At 34.9% G+C, this 23273-nt stretch overlaps 3 protein-coding genes across 12 annotated transcripts; all 3 read right to left on the bottom strand.

The window, feature by feature from the left end:
* Positions 1-1183: 1183 nt before the first annotated feature.
* Positions 1184-6567, bottom strand: LOC122314690. Of its 7 annotated transcripts, none has more exons than XM_043130215.1 (5): positions 6387-6567; positions 4742-4917; positions 2526-3395; positions 2314-2430; positions 1184-2225 (listed from the first exon to the last, which is right to left on the bottom strand). In XM_043130215.1, the coding sequence occupies exons 3-5, from the start codon at positions 3354-3356 to the stop codon at positions 1386-1388; spliced, it is 1788 nt and encodes a 595-aa protein (XP_042986149.1). In that variant the 5' UTR covers positions 3357-3395; positions 4742-4917; positions 6387-6567; the 3' UTR covers positions 1184-1385. The 7 variants fall into 7 exon arrangements, with proteins under 7 accessions (XP_042986149.1, XP_042986148.1, XP_042986146.1 ...); XM_043130214.1 differs by having other exon boundaries at positions 2526-3435; positions 6387-6566; XM_043130212.1 differs by having other exon boundaries at positions 2526-3412; positions 6387-6566.
* A 2489-nt stretch (positions 6568-9056) lies between these two features.
* LOC122314805 lies at positions 9057-11560 on the bottom strand. The gene is made up of 3 exons (XM_043130406.1): positions 11184-11560; positions 10269-10397; positions 9057-9627 (listed from the first exon to the last, which is right to left on the bottom strand). Exons 2-3 carry the CDS (start codon positions 10377-10379, stop codon positions 9175-9177), a joined length of 564 nt encoding a protein of 187 aa, XP_042986340.1. The 5' UTR covers positions 10380-10397; positions 11184-11560; the 3' UTR covers positions 9057-9174.
* Positions 11561-16562: 5002 nt separating this feature from the next.
* On the bottom strand, positions 16563-22840 carry LOC122317288 (bifunctional 3-dehydroquinate dehydratase/shikimate dehydrogenase, chloroplastic-like). 4 transcript variants are annotated; one of them, XM_043134279.1, is made up of 11 exons: positions 22665-22839; positions 21459-21691; positions 20303-20408; positions 19890-20108; positions 19195-19541; positions 18512-18575; positions 18231-18336; positions 18001-18144; positions 17440-17588; positions 16846-17008; positions 16563-16739 (listed from the first exon to the last, which is right to left on the bottom strand). In XM_043134279.1, the coding sequence occupies exons 1-11, from the start codon at positions 22683-22685 to the stop codon at positions 16696-16698; spliced, it is 1596 nt and encodes a 531-aa protein (XP_042990213.1). In that variant the 5' UTR covers positions 22686-22839; the 3' UTR covers positions 16563-16695. The 4 variants fall into 4 exon arrangements, with proteins under 4 accessions (XP_042990213.1, XP_042990214.1, XP_042990216.1 ...); XM_043134280.1 differs by lacking the exon at positions 22665-22839 and adding an exon at positions 21883-22152; XM_043134282.1 differs by lacking the exons at positions 16563-16739; positions 17440-17588 and having other exon boundaries at positions 16968-17008; positions 22665-22840.
* Positions 22841-23273: the final 433 nt, after the last annotated feature.

Here is a 23273-nt window from a genome sequence, read left to right as displayed (position 1 = left end):
TAGCCGGTCAAAGAAATTAAACCAACATTTAGATAATCCTCTAGCTAGTCAAAATAATAATAATAATAATTAATTTATTCATTCAACAATTTACTTCTCGAAACTTATATAAAAAGATACCCGTTAAAGACGTACGTGAGTAATGCATGCATGTAGCTCTAATATCGTCCTGATCATTCGATTGACTAGGTCAAGGTTCTGTTGTTTTGACCAAGTGATGGTGTCATAAGTTTGAAGCATGCATCCAAATTAAGAAGCAATTTAACAGATCGATCAGAAAGTATCAATATCATGACTCATGAGATTGGGATTTGGTACGAGGTTTTTGAATATTCTCTGCTCTTCACAATCTTGACATTTATTTAAACAAAGAATTTCTCAAATTAAAATTTTATAAATTCTTTTCACTGGTTGTCTTTATAAACCAAACATAATTTATTTTCTACAGAAATTACCTATGGTTCAAAAAAGCAAAAGCAGAAGTCAATAGTGGATTGGTCTTTTTTCTATTTGGGTGTGAAACGAGTAAAATAGCTTTTTGAAGGGCTGAATCTTCTAATTCTGAGTGCTCGCTACTCGCAAAACAATTTGAAACTGAATTCTCCATTTGATCTTCTTCGAAATTCAGAGGACGTCTTATAATATACATGAAGTGGCTGGTTGTGCAAGAAAGATTTGCTTCCAACCAATTTACACCTGAATTCAAGGTTTCTTCCTCGCAATTCAACAGTAGATGTCATTGAACATGTAGTACTTGGTTGCCCAAGGACACCGACCAATTATCAAACCAAGTTTATAGGAGGAAAAAACAAAGGATTACCGTGCTGAATTAGAAGGGAGGATAAAAAAAAAAAAAAAAAACACTTGACAAGATAGATTATATCAAACCCCAAATACAAAAATGCGACAACTATAATGATTTTCATACTTAATAAAATGAAAAAAAAAAAAAAAACATAATACTTGTAAAGTTATAATGAAGCACTAGTGATTCCACCAGAGAATTTTGATTGACATAATAACCATGTAGTTTTAAACTCAGTTTGGCTCAAATTTGGGGCTCGAATCTGTTCCCTCATACATACATTCTGCAATTGAAAGTGCAGCAGATGTAGGGCCGTGCTCCCTCATCGTTTTTACTTTGCAGTCTTCCATTTTCTCAACATCCCAGAACAACACACAATTCAACTATGGAAAGTATATTAATCAGTGCAACCTTTGTAATCATTCTCAGTTGGCGATTCACTAAATGCATGGTCAAGTGAAAAACATACACAGCCCAAAAATTCAATGCCTAAGTACCATAAAAAACAATTCAAGAAGTTCAAATATTTGACTAGCTTTTTTAACAAAGGGAGAAGAGGGAATGAAAGATACAAATTCGGTCAGCGGTATGAATACGATAGACCAGCAAATGAGTACCGAGATGAAACAGGCCCGGGTGCGGCTTCAGGCTGAGCAGCCTCATAATGCTGTGTCTGGTTACTGGGCTGCAGAGCAGCAGCATCATATGCAGAGTATAAGCTACCCACTCGATCATTTTCTGTCGCATGTAAATGAGCAGTCTCAAGTGGATGTGTTCCACCAATAGAATAAGAAGCTGAAGGGGCTTCCTCTCTCCTCAGAGGTGGCAAATAAGGTTCTACTGATGAAGTACCATAATGATAAGCATGGTACGGATCCTCTTTATAGAAGCTTAAAGCAGTCGCAGCAGTTGCAACAGGAACAGAGGTGGGCATTTCCCGTCTAGTGCCAAGACCATAAGCCTGATACTCTTTTTCATTAATGTAGAGAGGATCTGCACGAACAGTCTCTCTCTGTGCAGGGACGGCCTCCATATATAAATGGTCCGGCTGTCTCAGAAGATGCACTCTTTCATAGTCCATTTGGTATGTTTCAATAGGAGGAGTAACATGAGGAGGGGGATTTAACTTTCTTCTATCTCCACGAAGACCATGAGATCGATACTCCTTTTCAGTTGGGTAAAACTCCCTAGGAATTTCCACTCTCGGTATAGTTGTCGTACCTCTGTATGCAATATGCTGATGATCCCTTTCATGAGGCAGGGAGTGATAACTACTAGAATCGCCATGGGTATAAGGATCGCTAGCAAGAGCTACCTTGTGAGCATGAGGCCACACTTCTTTAGCAACTAGTGGAGTGCTGACAGGCAGCGCAGTTGAATGTACTTCAGCAGGTCGGAAAAGCTCTTTGAGCTTCCTAGCCTGAAGGGAAAAATTGGAAACATTTTCCATGTCAAAATTTTAAAGAAGACAATGACCCTTAATAACAGAAGAAACAAGTGAATCATACTTGTTTAACAGTAAGCTCTGTTTTGAATTTGTTCTTTTCATCATAATTTTCCTTGATGGCCTGTTTAAAAACACTCTCAGGAAGTGGAAAACAGTCCTTCTCAATACTGAACCTTACCTGAAAACTGAAAGTCCATCAATACACCCACCTGGCTATACAGATGGTCAAAACTTCAATAGTTATAAAGAAAAGTCAAGCTCAAAAAATCTGACCTGAACAGGGAATGCCCCACCAAAAGCTCTTGGTTCAAGTCTCATGCCACCAGAGGAGGATGCTGTATAAATCCCATAAAGAAGCTTCAAATCAAAATCATAGAGAAAAATTTTAAGCCCAGGTTTGACACCCATCACAACATCTTTTTTACTTATCGTGACACCCATTACACGATAGCGAAAACAATCTGGCTTGGTCTTTGCATTGCACATGAAGATCATACCACCGATTTTTTCTTTCTTTTCATCATGTTGGCCCTTTTTGGGGCCATCATGTGTTTCTTCATTCTTTTGACTCATAATTCTACTGTCTGCCGAGCCATGCTTTCCTTCATTTCTCTTTCTTTGCTTGTGCTTTCCCAACTCAATGATTGGCTTTTGGTTCCTTTTAGGTTGATTGCTCTTATTTTTATGCTCTTCATCTATGATATTCTTCTCTTTGCCTTCTTCTCTAGACTTTAGCTTTAAATCTTCTCCATTATTGCTGCTTTCTGTGTTGCCCTTCAGTATGCCCTTATTCTTCTTTCTTTGTCTCCACCGAGCCTGTCGACCACCTTTATCTTTTCTGGAGTTCAAGAAGTTACTATCAAGAGACTCCTTTGTAATTTTAGATTTGGCCTTTAATGATTTTGGGGTTTTCTTTCTTGATGACTCTGGTCCAGTATATGCCTCTGCAGGAGCTTCTCCTTCCTTCTTGATAGAATCTGGTTTCATAGATGCCTCAGCAGAAGTGCCTGATTTATTTTTGTTTACTTGTTCCTTCATGTTAGACTCTGGTTTAGTAGACGCATCTGGAGGAGTCTCTGCTTCCCTATTCTTTTCCCGTTCCATATTTCACAAACCAATAGGCTGCCTGATCAAGATGTATCCCTGCAAACACGTTGCCACTGAAAAGATATCTCTTTATTTTCTGTTCAAAATTGACAATCAGTACATTGTCATATTTACTAGAAATCTATCTTCTGTTTCAAAAAGAAGGAAAGAAAGAGAAAATAAAGTGTTATTACCACCGCACTACAGGGGGGAGCAAAGGAATATAAAAAATACATAAACATCAAACCTCTTCACTTGAAAAGTACATGCCCTATACTCACAAAACAATGCATAGTGTGTTGATGTTGTGTACTCCAGAATTCTTAAAAAAGATAAAAAAAAAAACAAAGCTTCATGAGAGGATAATAAAGAAAGAGATCCTCAAGAGCACCGATTTACACACAAGGTTAATATATTATCAGCCTCCTCAATCAAATGAAGGCTTAGATTCTGCAAATTTAACTCCACCAAGGAATGAGAAAACTAAACTACATCCTCGATATCAGCAATAGCTGTTATATAAAACAAAATTGTCAGTGGTAATCTTCTTTAACCTCCTCCTCCCACAACCAAGAATTGCCGCATTTAATAAAAGTATCAAGCATGGGAATTATAATAAGGAAGGGATTAAGGACTTCCTGGAATGAGAGCTGCAGAACAATCAGAAAACAACTGCAAAGTCCGGTTTGGAACAGAGCTCCTTCCCAAATTCAGTAACAAATGGATTTCAAAAGATGGAAATATTTCTTAAAATCTGTTGGAAGAGTAAGTTTATTTTTAGAGCCAAAAAAAAAAAAAAAAAAAAAACAAAATAAAAGTGTGCAACAATAAATTGGAAGTTCCTAAGTGGGGTGCCAATTGTTGCTGCAAGACCATTTGACATAAAAAATCTCTGACATCTTTATAGAAACCTTTAGATGCAAAGGAAGTATTGGAATTGGAATTGGAAGTGAAAAATGGAGTGCTTGGCTCATTTACTGCTGAGCTATCCAAGAAACATAAAGACGTGAAGTACAAAAAATAGACACCCAGCAAAACAAATAAAAACTTAACTATAGGAACCTCTCTAGAGACTAGAGTCACCTATTCATCTAAAACCCAAAGCATTCATGTTTTCCCTGTCAACTCCAATATCTAAGCGAACAGAATTTGTAGTCATGTAGATTTAAGCCAACTAGAACACTAAATATTTTTCTATAGAAAATAAACTTCCATTGACATTCCTAAAAATTTTACATCATAGCATCAACAAGCACTTGTTGCTTAATGAACTCCAGCGAAGAATACCACAAACCTATATATCACCAACATATTGTGCATGTCTTGCTAGTTTATGTGCCACTTTATCATACTAACTGAAACATTTCTATAAACTTTTTATCTCATCAAAAAGGGGACCTTGCCTTGATGAATTTGGGGAACAAGAGTTAAATGCATCTAGCATCCATAAGAATCCCCTTCAAGAAAGACTTCAGCAGATCCCATGTGAACAATCAATTGGAGCCCTCTTCATGCTGTAAGTGCTTCAACATCATCCACCACATTCTCAAGCATGCTCATAGCGTTTCCTTTCATGTCTCTGAAAATGGCACCATCTACATTTGAGAAGTGCTAGGTCTACACAGAGATCTTACAAAAGGAAGTTTGCAAACTGACAAGGCCTAAGGTGATACTTCAGATCTACTTTACAATTAAAAAAGCTTTACAATCTAATGTATCATTCTTTTTATAAGTACAATCTAACGTATCATATTGAGTAATGTAAGTTTGTAAGCTTCCTTTTGTAAGATCTCTGTGCAGACCAAGTATTTCTCACTAATATTACTAGATCATGGCTTGCCTCCTTCACCTCCATACTTAGCTGTTAAGTACACTATCTTAACATTTCCTTCTGTCAATATCTTCCAAAATTAAATTAAATACATTATCTTTGATCTAGCCTACAACCAAAACAAATATCCTACGAAACTGTGATTCGAGGCTTTAACTACTGAATTTTCGTTTGTACTTGCTGGCTCAGAAGGAACATACCACAATCATATCTTTGGAGCAAAATTTGAGCAACCCATAGATCATTTATTTCATTTACTTGCTTCTTTTTCCTTTTTCATTCCTCAACCATTTTTCATTACTTTTTGCACCAAAAAGTTATCTTCGTAGCCCTAGGACCTGTAACTAGGCTATTTGCAACCATCAATGGTCTGGGCAAGCAGTACAACTATTTGAATACTGTCTAATGTGATCACTTACGTTTGAACATCTCGAGTAGCATCTAATGTAATTCAATAACACTAGCACACAACACCATACATGGTAAGGAGAAAACGTGCCATATAAAAAAACTATTTCCATTACTTTCCTTGTTTTTTGTTCTTTTTCTGGAAAAACAACCAAGACATTAAATCAGTACCGTATCATGGGTAAAAACATTAATCCATTCGGCGCCTCTTGTTTGCCAAAAAATTATCATCTCATAACAATTTGCCAAAAAAATAAAATTTCGATAAAGAATTTGTAAGCGGTAATCTCACATTGATTAATTAAGAAGATGGTATCCCTCTATCGGCTTAAAAGCCCTAAAATACTTAAATCATAGATCCAATTCTTTTTTACTTAAAAATTCCCAGGGATTTACTTAAAAAAAAAAAAAATTCCCAGGAATTTATTTTCTTTTAGAGGATGGTATCGGCTTAAAAGCCCTAAAATACTTAAAATCATAGATCCAATTTTTTTTACTTAAAAATTCCCAGGGATTTACTTATAAAAAAAAATTCCCAGGAATTTATTTTCTTTTAGAGGATGGTATCCCTCTATCGGCTTAAAAGCCCTAAAATACTTAAAATCATAGATCCAATTTTTTTTTTTTTTTTTTTTACTTTAAAATCCCCACGAATGATTTTCTTTTATCACACCTCGGCAACCAAATAGAAGTTACAGAACCCAGTAAAATGCAAGGAATTAGAAACGGAAAAAAAAAAAAAAAGTGGAAAATAAACAGTTTGAATCATTAACAAAACCCTAATACAGAGATAGATAGGAAGAGAGTACCTGGAGAGAGAGAGAGTGAGAGAGAGAGAGAGAGAGAGAGCGGAACGTTAGAGATAATCTAGTAGTAAAATTTGTTAGAGACCGCTACAGGAAGATATCGATTACAAGCACTGCCCGTTGAGCGGGGTTATCTATAGATATTTTTCAGAAATGCGGGCAAAATAACTTTACCCAAATAAATTCATAAATTGAATCACATGAAATGATTTAAATATATATAAGTTGAAAATATCTAGTTGCAAGTGATTATATTCATTAATATATGCTCATTTATCATGATAAGTTATAAAGTCAGATTTTAATGAAAATATTATTAATTTAAATTTAAATATGAATACAACAGTATTTATACACAGATTAGTATATTAATTCACTTGTACGTAATAAAATTCATATAAGTTTAATTTTGTAAACATTTTTAATAAAAATTAAAAGGTGATAAAGTCAATGAGTAATGTTAGATACAGTTCTAAAATGTGAAATCTTGTGTACTAATTTTTTTTAAAAAGAGTTTATTATTAAAAAAAATAACTTTTTTAACTTGAATTTTAAATTTATTCACATTTATCTAAGACTGCAAATATTATTTTTATATTAACCTCCTTTGTAGGTATTTTTTTTTTCAATTTTGTTACTTATTATTCTCAAACACCATACTTCACACGTGTTTTATTTCTTTAAATTTTTTTTTTAAATTTGGATTTATTTTTCTTAAACTAATTGAATTATTCTACTCATTATCCATATACTAAATATTTGATAAAATAAAAAAATAAAAAATATGGTATGTGATGTGTGAGAATGATGAATAATTTTTTTTTCATACTTAAAAAAAATCAGATATTAAAAAAAAAACGAAAAAATTACAACCGATCTTAAAGTTCAAAATTAAGAAATTAGAGTATCATAATAATTACAATAATAATAATAATAATAATAATAATAATAATAATAATAATAATAATAATAATAATAATAATAATAATAATAATAGTGATATGATAATGATTTTACCCAAATAAATTCATAAATTGAATCACATGAAATGATTTAAATATATATAAGTTGGAAAATTTTGGTTGTAAGTGATTATGCGCATCGATACGTGTACTCATTTATCATGATTGGTCAAAAGGTCAGAATTTAATGAAAATTGTGTTAATTTAAATTTTGAATATAAAGGCAACAATATTTGTACACAGATCAGTATATGAATTCACTTGTACGTAACAAAATTTATATAAGTTTAATTTTGTAAATATCTTTAATAAAAATTAAAAGATGATAAAGTCAATAAATAATATTAGATACAGTTCTAAAATGTGAAATCTTATGTATTGATTTTTTTAAAAAAGATTTTATTATTAAAAAAATAATTTTTTTCAATTGAATTTTAAATTTATTCACATTTATCTAAGACTGCAAATCTAATTTTTATATTGGCCTCCTTTGCAGGTATTTCTTTTTCGAGTTTTGCTATTCATCATTCTCACAAACCATACACATTTTTTTTTCTTTAAATTTTTATAAAAAAAATTTAGGATTTATTTTTCTTAAACTAATTGAATTCTTCTACTTATTATCTATATACCAAATATTTGGTAAAATAAAATAAAATAAATAAAAGATGTGGTCTTCAGTGTGTGAAAATGATGACTAGAATTTTTCTTTTTTCCATACGTAAAAAATCAGAGATTCAATAAAAATTGAAAAAATTACAACAGATCTTAAGGTTCAAAATTAAGAAATTAGAGTATCATAATAATTACAATAATAATAATAATAGTAGTAGTAGTGGTAGTAGTAGTTATATGATATGATGGTGGCAAGGGAGATGACAAAATATTAGATCACAGTACTCTCTAATTGTAAAGTGTGATATCATAAAAATTGAATTACATTATCTATAATCTGATAAATGTTTTAAACCTCAAGAATTTGTTTTTAATTTGTCCTAACTTTTTTAAGGTTCTAGATTTTAATTTCACATTTGTAGACGGGGTTAAAAAACATGAGGACTACACGACTTCCTTAAAAAATTAATTAAGTTGGTAGTCGAGTCGTTATGATACTTACCTCGTTAAGAAATGTATGTATATTTCCTTCCTTATTAGTCTTTCTTTTATAATAAACAATTTAATTTTTTTAAATTTTAAAATAATAATAATATTAAAAATAATATTTTTTTTCAACTTTTAATTTTTATTTAAAAATATATTTTCTCCTCATTCAAACCGCACCTTTAGTCACCTTTCGTAAAAGGAAAAATTTAATTACAAATATAATTATACACTACTATGTGTATCAATTTAATATGATTGGTCAAAAAATAAATTTTATTAAAAATAATACTAATTTAAATTTGAAATATAAAAAAATCAATATTAATACGCAGATTAATAAATGACTTTGTTTGTATGTAGTAAAACTTTTCGTAAAATGTTGACAACTCTACAAATATGCACATGAACAACTGTGTTGTAACCATGCGAACGCGCTCGAGGCTGCCTCACACCTCAAACACCAAGTCAAGGAATCGAACCTCGATCAACCTCGGACCACAAGTTATACAGCTAAGAAGTATGGAAATTCTCGAGAAAGCTCCCAAAATATGGTGCGAGAGAGAGAGAGAGAGAGAGAGAGAGAGAGAGAGAGAGAGAGAGAGAGAGAGAGAGAGAAGGAGCTACTTCACACCATTTTTTGATTCTCAGCATAATGGCATGATACCTTCATGGCATTTCCCCATGGGTCCGAAAGAAAGTTAATTAACAAAAAAAGGCAACTGGATTCAGTCCAGATAAATTTTAACATCAATCCCATTATCAATAAGGGATTGAACCACTGCTCTGACCTTCCCTTCAAACTTGTCCCTCTCCCTCGGAGTGTAGGAAGCAGTATAAACATCAGCTTCTCTTGCCCTGTCGGCCAGAATAGCACCAACGGCCAAACATGCTGGTATATCTGACCGGGACTTGAGTACAGCTTTAATGTCTTTAGAGTTGGTACCAGCAACTGCAACCTGCTTACTTGTCACCCTGTGGGTGAGTGAGGCCGACACAAATCGTTTTGAAATGAACACATCAAGCGTAAATGGCTCCATGTAGGCTACAGTGCGTTGTTTGAACGATATATGCTTGGTTGGATTTTTTGACTTCTTCCCCTTCTGGTAAGTGTATGGCCGGCTATTGTCATCATCTAGGAAATCCTCTACACCAAAGAAGCTTCTTGGTGCAAAATGAACCTGTAAAAATGCAACAACAGAAGGGACTTTATCTTGTCAAAAGTGATAACAATTATAATAAACAAGTAGCAGCTTTTACAACCGTCAAATGATTTCCATTCCTGCACAGCTGTGCCATACCAAGTATTATTCAAAATCACACTACAAGAGATACATCCCACAGTCCTATTAATACCTACATTCACCTTAGCTTTATTTTATATGTGTGCACTACCCGTATCTATCCACCATCTATATTTCAATAAATTCAAAGGTGCTTGCAATTTGCAAACGTGTTCAAACCTAATAGTATCACTTACTTCTATTGCTCGTTAGAGGGGGTTCCACTACTGACTGACAGGTCAGGGGCTTAGTTACTGGCTTGTTTAAGCCAGGGCAGAAGCAAATAAAGCTTGTTAGCGTCCACAACGTACAGTTGTAACTGCCAACTAGTTCCAACTTACCACAGGAAGTCACCCATGGATAAAAAGCGAACATTTGTTTGACAAACCAAAACCTAAAACAAATTCGGGACAAAAAAATCAGCAGTGGCAATGTTCATTTCAAATTTTCTTTAGATTTTTAGTTATTCGTCATGCGCACAAGGCCCATAATTAATGGTTGGTAATTGATAGAGGAATTTTTGAGCAAAAATGGGCTACCTGTCCATTGTGGAAACTGCTTCTGAGAACAAAAAAAGGAGGCCTAACTTTGTCCCCTCCAAATGCATTGATCCCTTTATTCCTCGCCTTGCCCAGCACATGCTTCAACATACTTTTTGCAGTCAACACCTAACAAACAAAACTTAATTCAGCTGCCACATAATCCGACTTAGAGATATTAAACTGAACAAAAGAAATTTGATATGTTAGGGGAAAAGGATACTATAAAAATTCAGCAAGAAAAACCATTGGCGAATGCACATAACCTACTTTTATTAAGACTTAAGGAGTTGATTTATTTGTTAGATTATTGTTTTGATGACCTTGTAGAGGGAGATACATGTATATTTGGTGGAAATAGATGAATTTATATTCGTGGAGTTTTTGAAAATAAATGAGGTTATGTTTATGGACTACTTATCCCCTACACACGACAATCTCGTTCCCGCTTTTTATTCCGGAGACTACCATCTAGTAGCTTGATTTGTTTTATCGAACCACTAACTAGACTCTAATACCAACTCTAACGCCCTGGTCCCGAAGGGGCCGGAGAGTTACTGCCTGTAGCCTAAAACCATCTTTCACAATACAAATGGATATTTCAAAAGTCACACTGTCATAGCCACCCTCAGTACTACAACCAGCAACTCCCAACAAGTCACACAACAAACATCCCACAAACTGGCATATCAGCAATCCCAAACAACCCACAATTCGACATATAAACAGCCCGCATTTACAAGTCACTTCCTCGCCTCAGTTTCCCACACTACATTCAAGAATGTCTCCACACACCTCCCACTGTGTATTCACAATCTCCACATATTTCAAACACACAACCAGAGACAATACAACCTCCAGTAGACACCAACATAAGTCACACAATAACGATACGATTTTTAGATTGAAACTTACCCAAATTGCGTTCCGGTGATCTGTCGAACTCGAGGATGAGGGACGCTGCCAAGGGCTGATTTCAATGCCCTGTGCCAGAAAATATCAAACCGAGTTCGCGTGGTGGTGGTGTGGCTTGGCGATCGACGTGGGGCGGCCGACGGCTTGGTAACACGGGGCGGTGCACGACGGCTAGAATCGAAACAGTGACACTCCAGATAATCGAGGGACGAGTAAGACACAACCACAGGAAATAGAAGAATGGATTTGAGAGGGAGTTGGGGACGGTGAGATATAGAGGAGGAGAACGTGCAGACAGCGGTGGCGTGGGGTGACTCTGAGTTGTGGATGCGTGAAAAGGAAAAGGGGAGTTATCGGGGAATGGGGGAAGAAAGAAGAGGGTCTTGGGTGAAACGGTGCGTTTTTCACCTTTTATTTTATTTTATTTTTTTGGGCTGGGTTTAGCACTTGGGCTTCGGCCATTGTCTAGAATATTATTTTTTATTATTATTTACAAATCATTTAAGTTCATTTTAACATTTAAACGTAATATTTTATTTTTTTTACGTGGTAGCACATTAAATTTATTCATTTTTTGTGTTCGACCCACCCTCTCAAATTCTAATATGAAATTTACTGCTTAGATATCACGTACTTTACTAAAAAATTATACATATAAAAAAATTGAGAAAACTTAAAATTTTAGTCTTTAATTTTTTTATTTTTAAATTTTGCAATTTAAATATAATTTTTTTATATTTCTTTAAAAAACTACGTGACATTACGCAATGGCGCCTCGTCAAGCTATTTGGAATTTGAGAAAATGGTAGGCTTGATTTAAGATATGTTTGAGATGGATAAAAGTTTTAGATCCATTTAGAGTCGGAGACAACGTTGAAAGGAAATTATTATTTTTATTTTTATTTTATGAAAGTGTTTTAACTTTTGTTTATTATAGAAATTGAATTTTAAATATGTTAAGAACGTATTTCGCACCCTGTTAGTGTCCGTGCTCGATTTGTAACAAGGAAGTTGATGCCCCAGAGTACTAGAAAATATATTTGATGCCTAAGTTAGTTTTTCCTTTAGTGATAAAAACGTGAGTCTGAATTGTACCTGCAAGAGGCTTTTATATTCCAATTTCTTGGTGGGGCCACTGTTGGCTCTATGCTTGGAGTGTCTGCCCTTTGCTTTAGGCGACATGTCGTCGCATTTAATGCGTCAGCTTCTGTCAAGGACATGATTTCTCGTTGAGATCTCCTGCCAATGGCCCATATCGGGACATTTAATGTGGTGTTGCTCCCTGCGAGCTATCCAGTTAGAGGTGTGCCCATGTGATCGTTGTCCCCTCTCCCTACGTTGGTCTGGATCCTCTACTTCTTTACCAGTCGGGGGACTTGTAACATTTGTACTTTGGGCCTTAGTTAAGATGAACTAAGCCCAACTCGATGAGGGACAATTATGTCCTTCCAGAATTGATATGAAAACTCTTTATAGAAAAATTTTTTCTTTTATTTTTCTAGAGAGATGAACTCCAACTTTTCTCTAACAATGGGAACATATTTGAATCGATGCTCCTCGTTTCCTCTCCATCCCATGTCCATCATTATGGTGTTTATAGGTTCTTTTTTTTCACTTTTTTTTTTTTGATTTTCTTTATCATCGACTTTGCCTAATCATGATATACTAACTTCCGAAGACTACTCATCCAGATACACCCACCGCACCACTCTTCAACCATCGATTTACTGTTAAAAGGTAAAATAGTCACAAAACCAGTTGGTGTGTGAGGCTCATGCGTAGACTAGGCTTGCGTATGACCATCGTGCGCCACCATGTCCTAAAGCTTCTAGCGGTTATATGTGGGGTGTCAATATATGACATAATCTGTAAACTGAACACGAACAAGATATGAAATTAATGGGATTAGGTTTGATATAAATGAGTTTAGATCAAAACGAATAAATCCATTAAGATATGATCAATAAAGGATCAACCCACAATAATCCATTTAAATTTTATTTTAAAATTACAATTTTATTATTATTGAATTGTAATATTGGTATTTCTTAATATGCTTATATTTTTATTATTGGTATTATAATTCTGAACCTATGATCATATTTGTTATTGTTAAGTTTGTAATATTGAATATATTATAGGTCAAAATTTGAAAAAATGTTAATATTTTTTTATCAGTAGGTAATCTTTTTTTAAAATATTGTGGCTATTAATAAATATAGATTTTAACTTTTATGTAAAATTATATTAATCAGGTCAAATGAGTTATGCTAGTTAATTCAACACATATATATGAAACGAGTTGAAATTAATCGTATCTTGTTGAGCTAAATCTAATTAATTATTAAACAAGTTAAAACAAGAGACACGACACGACTTATTATTTAAATAAATCGTGTTAGGATTTAAAGTTTTGACTCGTTTAACTTAATAGGTCGTGTTTGAATTTACCCATATTATAATATCCATGACTCGATAAGACACGAACATAATCTACAGACATGAATTGCCATCGCTAGTTACATGTGTCATAACAGTGTGTTCAACATCCCTAAATCTATCAAATCTAGTTCGCCGTCACCTCAAGTCGCTAACACGTGTTCTCCCTGCGTCACCACAGTCACATGCGACAAATTCTGTTCACCAACAATTCGGGCTAGTCGAAGCGGAGGCATGTGGTCTATCTAACTATGTTATTGGTTTTTCTAATCTAAGATCTTGAGGAAGGGGAATCGAGATTTTCCGGCAAACAATTCATAACAACGAATTGCAACGCACCACAACAGACCATTATCTTCAACGAATACTCAAGATCATAAGAAGAAAGTCTTCCTCAGGGAATGAAGAGGAAGCATTTCCCAGAAAACCTCTTGGTTCTCGTCATTCACTTACACTTAGATTTGTCAATGACATAGTTAAATATGTCTTTTCTGGACTTGCTGGTGAAACAACAGCAGGAATCCTTGCCATATTGGACAATACATAGGAATATAAGAGACAAATGTGTTGAATTTTGCACTTTTTAGTCCCACATCGGTGGGTGAGTAAATGAGGAGCAAATTCTTAAGTTATAAATAAGAGGCTTAGCCTCTTAGTATAAGTGCACCAGTTGAAAGCTTATCTAATAACTTTTGACTTTAGTTAAATTTTTCTATTAGCCTTTTATAAAAGGGAAGAGGTGTAAAGTTAAAGTTTTACTAGTGGGGTGGCTTTGTGGGTGTGGTGAGGAGAAAAATTGTGTGATTGTAACAATTTTTCACATAGTAAATTTTCTTCTCTAAGTCTGGTGGTTTTTCTCCTGTTTTGGAGTTTCTACGTAAATTTCTTGTATTGTTATTATTTCTCTATTTTTCTTATTATTCCTGCAAAAGATAGATCCTAGGGGGGTGAATTTGGAGGTCTAAATTCTCAACAATTGGTATCAGAGCCACTAGGTTCTTTTTGTGGGGTAGAGCTTTGGTGTGGTAGTGTGGATACGTATAGTCTAAGGAGGTTCTGTCTAGGAGATTGAAAATTTTAAGTGTGTCCATTGTAACCCTCCAATCTTTCCTGGAAATTGACTTAGTGAGGTACTATTTACTTCTACAGTAAAATTCATCAAAATAATGTCAGAAAGTAGGCTTTTAAATCTTGTAAAATTTGAGGTGGAAAAATTTGATGGGAGAATCAATTTTGGCTTGTGGCAAGTACAAGTCAAGGATGTCTTGATTCAATCAGGATTATACAAGGCATTGAAGGGCAGACCAGCACCTGAAGTCAGCACTGGTACTAGTGTGATTGGTGAAAGGAGCAAATTTAAAATGAGCGATGAAGATTGAGAGGATCTGGATTTGAGAACAGCAAGTGCGATACGTCTGTGCCTGGCCAAAAATGTTCTTACAAATATGTATGGAATATCTACCGCAAAGGAATTCTGGGAAAAACTTGAAGAGTTGTATCAGACGAAGGGCGTCTCAAATCGTGTGTACTTGAAGGAGTAGTTTTTTACACTGCGGATGAGTGAAGGTACAACTATTTCAGATCATTTAAGTGTTCTCAATGGTATTGTCGCTGAGCTAGAAGTTATTGGAGTTAAAATTGATGATGAGGATCAAGCCTTGAGACTCATCTGGTCTCTTCTACCTTCCTATGAGCATATGAAACCTATTTTGATACATGGGAAGGAGAAAATAATTTTTTCAAAAGTTACCAGTAAAATCTTTTCTGAAGAGAGAAGACTAAGTAGTGGAAGTAATATTCCACTTGAGAACTTAGTGATGGTAGCAGCTGGAAATGAGAAGATGAAAAACTCCATGAAGAAGAAAGTAGTCTGCTGGGAGTGTGGACACTCTGGGCACGTCAAGAAAAATTATCCAAGAGCTGGAGTAGGTTCGCAAGTGGCTCTAAGTCAGTAAATGGAGATACTGATATTGATGCTAATATTGTGTCTCTTTCTATGGAAGATTTTGATCTTTAAAAAGAGACATGTACATCCTTATGGCATGCTGCTAATTTTCAAAGTTGCCATGATAGAGGATGTGTTAATATTAGCAGATCTACAAGTTTGCACACAGGCATTGGTTTGGCATTGATGCAGGGTGTGGTGGAAATTCATGTCGATGACTGATGAACTTTTAGGAAAGCCAAATGTAGAAGTTACACCATAATTTTCAGCAAGGTTGTTTTCGACGTGGGCCGAAGTGAAATGCTTGGAATTGGTTTATTCTGAGTGAGTATATTTTTATGGTGAAGCACGATAGCGGAAGTTATGAAGATCTTCATTGAGGTGGAGCTTGGCTGTGGGACCAGTCAAAGTCGCAAAGTGGAGATTGTTGAATTTTGCACTTTTTAGTCCCATATAGGTGGGTGAGTAAATGAAGGGCAAATTCTTAAGTTATAAATAAGAGACTTAGCCTCTTAGTTTAAGTGCACCAGTTGAAAGTTTATCTAATAACTTTTGACTTTAGTTAAATTCCTTTATTAGCCTTTTATAAAAGGGAAGAGGTGTAAAGTTAAAGTTTTACTAGTGGGGTAGTTTTGTGGGTGTGGTGAGGAGAAAAATTGTGTGATTGTAACAATTTTTCACATAGTAAATTTTCTTCTCTGGGTCTAGTGGTTTTTCTCCTGTTTTGGAGTTTCCACGTAAATTTATTGTGTTGTTATTATTTCTCTATTTTTCTTGTTATTCCTGCAAAGGGTAAATCCTAGGAGGGTGAATTTGGAGATCCAAATTCCCAACAATGACCCACCCTATGCTTATATAAACCTGATTTGAAAAGCACGTCCCAAAAATTCAGAATCTTCTCTTGTGAAACTACCCTTATCTGTGGCCGCCTATTCACGGCTGAGGATAAGATGGACTAATTTTGGAATTCATGAACACAAGTAGGCACATAAACGAGAATGAAAGTTTTAATTTATTGGTACAACAGAAGAAGGCAACATCTGATGGAACATTGAGGAATTGAAATGCAATAGCTGTAATGTTGAAAAATAGGTCCAACTGCAATAAGAGTAACCAGACATATATTTCTTATGTATTTCTCGCCAAAGTGTCCCGAATCAGTTGCTTTGGTGCTGCAAGGAAAATTCAGGGAAAGATCACTAAAAGATAAAAATTTAAGATGGTAAACTTGATGCGGAGAGAACTCCTGGGTTTGATCATTTTGTTGATTCATTGTACCTGGCAATCCGGTGAACTTTTCAAACTGTACAAATGCTTGGTTAATGAACATTTCTGTTCCATAAACAATAGTGGCTCCAGACTCTTGTGCTTCTCTCAACAGTCTTGTCATTTTTGGGGTGTAAATGGCATCAAAAACCAAAGAATAGTGTTTAAGAGCTTCCTGTCAAAACAGAGAAAGAAATAGGTGTCAACTTATTTCATCACAAAACGATTGGTTGTTTATATGCAGCATGATAAGCCAATTTCTTATCCTATATGATTTATGCAACCCGGCCAATTCTACCATATTTGTGTACATTATTTTAAGCAGCAAACATGTAAATGAAACAAAGGCATCTATGTAAAGGTCTAAAAGTGTAGCCCAAGTGCACAGGACATAAGCAAGATGAATAACTATCTAGAAATAGAAAAATAACACAATCTATCATAACGACGGCCCCCAATTGCACTATCTGTTCATTCAGAATGATGGAAAATATGCATAAAAGTAATACAAAACAATCAATCTTCACATGACATCAGTGGAATTTCCAAGAGACATTATACTGCACTGAATCAACGACGGGAATATAAAACATGAAAGTGGCAAACCTTGGAAAGGGGTGTGCTCTCAATTTTTGGTTTCATTCCAACAGATGTTGTATTTGCAAGAATCATCCCATCTTCTGGATGGAAATTTTCTAATTCGGCAAGAGTTATAGCTTCTCCTCCAACTTTACTGGCAAGTTGTTTGGCTTTGTCTAGCAGTCGGAAGAAAACAAATATTATTCTCCCACTTATCTCATAGGCGGATTTTCTATTCACCCCATAAGGCTACCACTATTTAATTAAGACAAAAAATAAAAAAATAAAATGAAAAAACAGCACCTGCAATGTCAAAAGAGCAAAAAATATAGTGAAAACAGGAAAAAAGAAAAGGGGAAGGGAAAGGGGGGGGGGGGGGGGGGGGGTGCATAATAAATTGACCAAAGAGATAAGAACTCTTTTCATAATACAACTAGTACTTTATTAAAAACGACAATGGGACCTAAAATGCCAGTCACTTGTATCTGGCAACTTCAACATAGATATCATTGTACATGCCATTTATGTTTTAAGAAGCCATAAGATAAATACCTTCACCAAATAAACCATAAATGTAAAGATTCTTACCATATGTTCGATTGGCCACTATGACTCTTGCTCCCTTTTCTTTTCCACCAAAAGCAAGTGCTTTTCCAGCACCACCAGCTCCCATGACGACAAACAATTTACCGGTCAATGGAGAACCAGATGCTTGGCTTGCACCATTGGATGCTGCATATAAAAGCTGATAATTTAGTCCACCCACCCACTGAGCAAATTTAAATAGAATATTTTGTAGCTTGTAATAAAAATCAGACCTCGAAGTCCTTCCTCAATAGCTGCAATTGCTCCAAGATAGTCAACATTGTAACCCATTAGGTTTCCATCAGGTCTCTTGATCATGCAACTAATAGCTCCAATTTCCTGTGGTTAAAATTGAGAAAGTAATCAAATTAAAACACGCTTGACACTGAAAAAGATGGTAACAAGAAAGCCTTTCCTGGAAAACTAAATATCATGGTTCATGATGATATGGACAAGCAGTACAGTGGTACAAAGAAACAAATAAATAAATGTGCAAGGAAATCGATTTGAATACCTTGGCAATTGGATCTATCTCATCACAACAATTAAACCCAGCCTCCTTATGAGGAATTGTATAACTGCATTTTAATAAGAATTGTTACATTTCGTAGAATAAAAATGAAATGATAAACTCACCTCCTCCTATTAACTTAAGCTTTTACGACAAAATGTGAATAATAATATCAACAAATAGAACAGCCCCGATAGAAATCCTCACCAAAAAGAATATGTATTATGCTGTCCAGATTATAAAAAAAACACCATAAGCATATAATCCTTCAGCCATCCCCCATTACATCAATTCTCTGCCAGGTTGCCATCTATGACTATTCATAATTTTTAGAACTTTATTTTCCTTTTAAACTTCTCTATTTGCCATCTATCCATTGTAAAGCTATGATTATTCATAGTTTTAGAATGCTGTAGTTTAAAATAACGTTACAGAATAACACTTGCTCATGAATGAAAGAATAAAACAAATAAAATAAAGAAAGTGAAAACAATTTTAAGTTCAATGAAAGGAAAGTATACCTGCTAGTTGGTACATAGTGCTCTTTATTTTGAAGTTTCTAAATTGAGACTTTACCTGTATTCTAGTTCCGTATTTATCTTGTATACTTCCTATGTACTTGAGCTACACCTTTTGCATTTTTCAATAAAATCTTTGATTACTTATGAAAAGAAAAGAGATTTTACCTGTATCCAACAAAGTCGTGAGACGAGTAGGTCTTGAGAAAATTGGCGACATTATCAACCAACAGAGGCAAATAAATTCCATTAAAATTGACAGATTTGAATGCTGGATTGTATAGATGAGGACTTTTGCTGTGACCGATAGGATTCCCAATAACACCGTGTACTTTGGTATCAGGTCCTAACTGTCTGAAATTGTATAACTCCAGCAACTCCTTTACAGCTGGTTGCCCAGGAGCTGATACCAACCCCGCCTCAATAGAACCGAAAGTGAGAAACCCACCAAATTTTGCACTAAGTATTCTTGAAATAAAACCCTTCTCACCCATGACAATTCCTATCATGGGGACCTACAATTTCATTTCAAGAATCATTCAATAATATACCTTGAAATACACAGAAATATGACAAATTAAGTGAGAACTTAAAGACTTTTTCATTGGGGGTTTCTCAAAGAGGGAAGCAAAATTCGTAGTGTTGCTAGGATTTGAGAGGTTGTTATTTTGCAGGTAGTTGTATCACATGCTCATCATGCATCTTATGTGGTTTACTACTACATGTTAGTAGTTTAAACATTTTGTTAGATTGGACAGAGTTTGGAAACAAAAGATTTCTAGATTTCAGGAACCAAGAGAGGAAAATAAAAGTAAAGAATCCTTAAGTTCATTAAGTATGAATACTGTGTATAAGTTACTTACTTGAGAATGCACTAGAATTTGAAATAGACGTGCAGAGTCTGTGATGTCTACAGCAGTTGTTGCAACCTTTACTATATCAGCTCCAGTAGCCAGTATTCTTGCCACAAGATTGCCGATTTCTTCAAGAGATGGAGTATTTTGATAGTTGTGTGAAGAGACGATGATTTTGATCTTTGCCGGTTTCTTCCCTTGAATGGCATTGTAGAAATCATGAGCCACCTTCAAGAGGCAAATTTAAAAAGTCTGAGTAAGTTGAACCATTGGAATTGGCAAGAAAGTTTGAATTAGAGGTCAAGATCAATAAATCTTTAAACATTTCATTATTAGAAGCATGGAGAACCAATTATTTCAAGTCATATGTGATGGTAAAAACATCCAAGCATCGTACAGGCAATTAGATAGTTGATAACAACCTGAAGTTCAACATCAATATAATCAGCTCCCAACTCCATGGCTAGACGTAATGCATTTTGTCGCTTGCTTTCATCACCATCATACTTTCCACCTTCCCATATTGGCCTAAAGGACACATGATTCATGGAAAGAAGTGTTAAACAGACTGAGAAATGTATAGGGGAAGAGATTCTTACAAAGTTAAACACACAACATGAACAGAGAACTTTAAATACTAACTAATTTTAAAAATGCATCTACTATTCTTGGTGTACGAGAACTATGATCTGTCATTTAAAAAAATCTTGTTGGAGATATTTCACTAACTAAAGGGATCCCCATATGGTAAATCATACAGGAATGAAGCACTACCATGAAATTCCAATATGTGATGTATTATATACAATAATGTAATGGAAAGAAATCAAATAAAAACTATATTCAAATATCATCTTATGGCCAAGAAATGCAATGCTGTTAACCCTGCTCCATAAGCCAAGATTGGAAAGTTGACAACAAAGTCTTATTATGCCCTTAATGACAATATGGATGATTCCGACCATCACCTCTTTGAACCTTTCTATTATTGAAAAGAAAATGAAAGAAATTTAGGTCTTAAAACGTTAAGCTTGCATAGTTTAAGATCTGCAACTCAATTAGTTTATTGGAAGTGTTTGGCTTTTGTCAAGTTATATCATGATACATAGACTATCTGAGCCTTGCATTTGTAACCGCCAAGAGCATAAAACCTTGTAATTAACCATCCCAGAAACTTAAGCTAATAAAAAATAGACCACCACACAGAAGCTAAAATAGCCCCTCACTTGCAGAGGTGGAGGATCGTGACAGAGGGTCAGCATGAGGACCCCAAAACATATAATAATATACAATATAATCTTCATTATAACATGGAAATTCCTAGGATTCCGAACAAGGACAGACAACAGAAAATCAGAAGCGGTTCCAGACAAACAGTTCAGTTCCTAATACCAATTGTACCTGAAATCTAGGCCTATAGTAAATATACGGACTGTGTATATCAAGCTACACAAGCTGAGAGTTTATAATCAAGATAGAACAAGATTACATGAACAAGATTTAGATAACTGTTTTTTTTTTCTTCTTTTGAAAATATTTAGATAACAGATAGGCACATTTATGAATTGTATTCATTACCTATAAGTGATAAGAGTAGGCAAAGGACACTGTTTAATCAAGATCTCGAGATCCTGTCTAGGATTAAAGGTCTTCAAGAAGTCCAATCGAATCTCGACAAGGTCGGCACCAAGTTCCTTGGCCTTTCGGGCTTGAGTCAGCATCTGATCAACTGTTTCCGCCATTACTGGGGCGCATATTTTCGTCGAATTCCTTCGAACTCCATCCGCGGTTTGGAGATCCATAGTAGCCAACTACAAGAATACCCATAAGAAAAAAAAAATAGATATTAAAGTTTACAAACAGATAAGATTGAAGATAGTTTTAGATTTCTCTGCACACAGAAGAACTCGTGAAAGCAAGATGAAATATCACTACAGAAATTTATAAATTTAAAATTTAGCCGCACACACATACACACACTGCATATCAGAACTCGAATTACCTAGTTTGGTTGCCGAGCAAGAAAGAAACGAAAACAAAAGGAACGCTTAGAAAGCCTAGATTTTTCCCATTATATCAATTCTTCATTTCCCTGGTTTTTCTCAAAAGGTCCAGAAAGAAATCAAGATGCCCAGCTCATCTCCATCGCATAACCCTGTAGCTTTAGCACAGGATAGCAAAAATTGTGACAGCAGCAAGGGAATTGGCAAGGACGTGTGAAGGGTATTCTCTGCAGCTCGGCAACTCCACTACAGCACTATTAGTCAGTTTTTTGTTTTCTTCCTTTCCACTACACAGAGTCCATACATGTATTCCTTTCTCAGAGTTGTACAGAGTAGCTGTAGGTTTGTTAGCTGTTCCTTCATTTTCATTGGTTGTGAGCTCTTTGGATAAGTTGTATATAAGTCAAACCATTATGTACAGAAATGCAAGGGGAAAATATACGAGAATTGATTTTCTTCAGGTTATTCATTTTTCCTCTCTTTTTCAACAGTTTTCTCGGAAACCAAATCGAGAAGAACAACTGGAGTAATCGAAGAAAAAGACTTTTTTCCTCTCAAATCATTTTAAACAGAGAATTGAAATGACTTTAGTCAACTTTGCCTGATCATCATGACACGACCCTTTGCAGCTCTAGACAAACCAAGACAACAAAGAGCACTAAAACCCAGAACCCCATCTCCATTTTCTTGCTGTTTCGTCCACTTTCTTAGCAATCCCAAAAACAAAACCAAAAAAACACACAAGAAAGCAGAGAGAGAGAGAGAGAGAGAGAGGTGTTACCGGAATGCTGTCGAGAGTCATTGTGCCTGAGAGCTTGAGGCTTGAACAGATAAGGTGGCGAGCTGAGCAAGCTTTTGCTGAATGTATAGGAAACAGAAAGAGAGTGAGAAACAGAGGGAGCGGGAGAGACAGTGTTGGTGGGCGGGGTTAGGTGTGCGAGTCTATATATATATATATATATATATATTTGTATATATAGGAGAAGGAAAATCGGTCGGCTGTAACTGTATATCATGATGCTGATGAGACAAACCTTCAGCTTTGTAAAGAAAGATGACCGTTAGCTAGCCTTGCATAAATTTCAATACCATACTTCAAGCACGATTTAAAAATAATAAATAAATAAATAAAAACACCTCTTTTTTTAATAAATTAAATATAAAATCACAAAATAAAATGAGTACAATTGTAACATATTTTCGGCCGTGGACACTGACCTTTAATACTTTGGCATTGGACTTTAATTCTTATTTTCAAAATAAATCTGTTAATGTAGAAATTTTTTTTATTATTAATTTTGCTCAATGGAAAATGTTAGTATGTCGTATGAGTTTGTTCTCTCATTTTAATTGTTCATATATTTAAAAATTTTTATTTTTTTACTTAATC

This window comes from Carya illinoinensis, chromosome 7 (genome assembly GCF_018687715.1).
Source record: "Carya illinoinensis cultivar Pawnee chromosome 7, C.illinoinensisPawnee_v1, whole genome shotgun sequence".
Lineage (NCBI taxonomy): Eukaryota > Viridiplantae > Streptophyta > Magnoliopsida > Fagales > Juglandaceae > Carya > Carya illinoinensis.
The sequence above is the reverse complement of the archived record's forward strand: the minus strand, read 5'-3'. Positions and strand labels throughout refer to the sequence as shown.